The 2,963-nt window shown below is 45.3% G+C and overlaps 1 protein-coding gene across 1 annotated transcript; it reads right to left on the bottom strand.

The window, feature by feature from the left end:
- Positions 1–451: 451 nt before the first annotated feature.
- Positions 452–2,102, bottom strand: LOC130162659 (calponin homology domain-containing protein DDB_G0272472-like). The gene is made up of 2 exons (XM_056366430.1): positions 1,028–2,102; positions 452–906 (listed from the first exon to the last, which is right to left on the bottom strand). Exons 1-2 carry the CDS (start codon positions 2,060–2,062, stop codon positions 676–678), a joined length of 1,266 nt encoding a protein of 421 aa, XP_056222405.1. The 5' UTR covers positions 2,063–2,102; the 3' UTR covers positions 452–675.
- Between the last annotated feature and the right edge of the window lie 861 nt (positions 2,103–2,963).

Raw genomic sequence — 2,963 nt, 5'->3', positions numbered from 1 at the left:
AAGATGATATTACATTTTTAGCTGGAACCGCAGCAGCAGGGCCAGCCCTATAATGGTGAACGTCCCTGACTGACTGACTGACTGACTGACTGACACATCTGTCTATGACTGTGTGCAAATGCGTCTTTCTGTTGTTAAAATAACAAAATTGGAGGAATTGTGCAACCTTTGTGAATGTGTGCTCCTGTCAGGCTGAATGTTAATGACTTGATGGTGTTTGCTGTATGAAAAGCATCAGCTGCAGTAAAACCTACAGACTCCACAATCACTACATATTGTGTCAAGATGAAAATGAAGGACCGTTATTTTTTATATTTAATTATTTTTCATTTTAAAAGGGGGAATGTTTAAAGGTTAAGGGGTGAAGGTTGAGGGAGAGAAAAGATGAGACAGGAAAGAGGGGAGAGTGAGGGGTGAAGGGGGTAAGAGGATTGAGGGGTAAAGGGGGGGATGTTTAAAGGTTAGGGGGTGAGGGGTGGAGGGAGAGAAAAGATAGGAGAGAGGATAAGGAGGGGTGAACGGGGTAAAGAGAATAGAGGGGTAAAGGGGGGGTAGTGGGGTGGGTGAGGGAGAGGGAGGGGTGAAAGGGGTTAAGAGGATGGAGGGGTAATGGGGTAAAAGGTGTGTGTGTGTGGGGGGGTGTTGGGAGGTGGGTGAGGGAGAGGGTTGGAGGAGTTAAAAGAATGTCGCCTCTCTCCTCTCCTTTTCCTTCTCTCTCTTCTTCCGCTCCTTCGTCTCCATCCTCTCTTTCTCCTTTTTCTCCTTCATCGCTTTCCTCTCCTTCTTCTCTCTCTCCATCTCCTCTTTCTTCTCCTGCTCTTTCTTCTCCTTCCTCTCCTTCTTCAGCCTCTTTTCCTCCTTCTTTCTGATCTTGGCTTTGTCTTTGTCTGACTTTAATGCGAGCTCCTGAAAAGATGCAGACACAGCACATGTTGCAGTATTTTCTCTTTCAAAGGTTCAATCTGGAAGAAATTTACAATCTAACAAGTTAGAATTCCAATCAAAGCGATGGGTTGATGTGGCGTACCTGCAGCTCCACATTCTGCAAAATGAGGCGCTGGATCTCCTCCTCCGTGCCGCTGGCCTTCTTCATCCAGTCCGCCTGCCTGGTGAGCCAGCTCTCCTCTGTTAGTCTTCTCTGCTCCTGCAGCTCCTCCTCCTTTCTGGTCAGCTCACACCTGAGCTTCTCCTGCAGGGCGCTGATGTCTTTCTGCCTCTCAGTCTCTTTGTGCTGGATCTCAGCCTCAGCAGTTTTCATATTGGCCAGGTACTTAAGATTTTGGTCTACCAGGACCATGTTTTCAGCCCTGGCACTGGCGACGGCTTCGTCTCGTTCCTGGGTGATTTTTCTATTCTGCTCCTGCAGCTCCTCCTCCTTTCTTGACATCTCACACCTGAGCGTCTCCTCCAGGCTCTTGATATCTTTTTGCCACTCAGTCTCTTTGCGCTGGATCTCAGAGTTGATGGTTTTGATGGTGGCCTGGTACTTAAAATTTAGTTCTACCAGGACCAGGTTTTCAGCCCTGGCCTCCTCTCGTTCCCGGTCGATGTGTGCGACCCTCTTTTCGCAGCTCTCCTGCAGCGCTTTGAGCTCGGCGACCGCCCTACGCTCCCTGGCAGCCAGCCGGCTCTCCCACGCTGCAGTGAACTGGATTATACTTTGGTCAAAGCCAGCGTCCATCTCCTGGACTCTAGCACACTCTTGCATCCACTGGACTTTGAATTTCTCTTTCTCTGCTTGTTGCAAACACAGGCGTTCCTTCAAGGAGCGGACCTCTCTCTCCTCCTTTCTCATTCGGTTGTCCTTCTCTTTGATCTCTGCCTCCAGGTGTTTCTTTGCCGCTCTTTCTGACTCTACTATCTTACTCATGCTGACCTTTTCACTTTGGGCCATGAGCAGATTTGACTGTAACGACTCCTTCTCTTCCAGGAGCCTCTTCTTCTCTTCTTCCCAGCTGACGACCTTGGTCGCTGCCTCTTGCTTCAGAGCTGCATTTTCTGCTTCCAGTTCTTGGTTTTGCCTCTTGGCATCCAGAAGGGCCCGTCTGAGGGCCTGCAGCATCTTACTTTGATGAAGGGGTTTTTTTGGGGCAGCATCCCCAGGCTGCTCTCGTCCAGGTGACTGAAAGACACAAACACACAGCACATGCAACAAGTAAAAATACAGTCCCATCCTAACTTTGGATACACAAAAAGAAACAGGAGCTCTTTTTTCTTTTGCACACAGCTGAATGAATTTTAGCCATTTACGTACATCTGCTTTTAAAGACACTGTAAAACTATTTTTATTCAGTGGCTTTAACCAACAATAAATTACATCATTTTCATGAAACCAAATGAATTTTTCTTCCATCAATACATTTTCCCTCCTTGTTAAAATTCTCAAAACTTTGAGTGTAATCACATGAAATTATATTGTACGGCACAATAGTGCAGTGATCTACTGACTAGTGTTTTCTGCTTAGAAAGTCTTACCTCATTTCTCCAAGTGCTAACGTTCTCCATTTCGCCGTACACAGAAATCCTAATAGCGTTATATTTATAGTGCTGTTCTCGTGGGTGTGGTCGAAGTGGAATGATCTTCTTGTGCTCCTGCGCTTGTATATACAGATACATTGGAACTGCCTGAAATTCCTTTTGGCTTTGATACATCACAAAGTTCCATAAGACATCACAATGGGGTTCGGAATGTGACGACGTCATGGCAACCCAGAGTGTTGGCTGGGTCACATGACCTGGACTTGATTGATAGATAGATAGATAGATACTTTATCTTATTTATCCCTCAGGGGAAATTCATGTGTCCATTAGCTCATTGTTGATGATAATAATAATAATAATAATAATAATAATAATAATAATAATAATAATAACAGTTGATAATAAATAAACATCAATCGAAAAGAAATCCTACAGTGAGTGGTATAATAAAATTTAAGTCCAGTGGATGCAAGAGTGTGCTA

Source organism: Seriola aureovittata, chromosome 21 (assembly GCF_021018895.1).
Source record: "Seriola aureovittata isolate HTS-2021-v1 ecotype China chromosome 21, ASM2101889v1, whole genome shotgun sequence".
NCBI lineage: Eukaryota > Metazoa > Chordata > Actinopteri > Carangiformes > Carangidae > Seriola > Seriola aureovittata.
Note: the sequence above shows the minus strand (reverse complement) of the source record. Positions and strands in the feature narration are given on the sequence as shown.

Excerpts from the sequence above, each read along its gene's own strand:
- LOC130162659 (XM_056366430.1), bottom strand. The coding sequence starts at position 2,062 with ATGCTGCAGGCCCTCAGACGGGCCCTTCTGGATGCCAAGAGGCAAAAC. Across the intron at positions 907-1,027 it reads TGCAGAATGTGGAGCTGCAG|GAGCTCGCATTAAAGTCAGA; the intron begins GTACGCCACATC and ends GCATCTTTTCAG.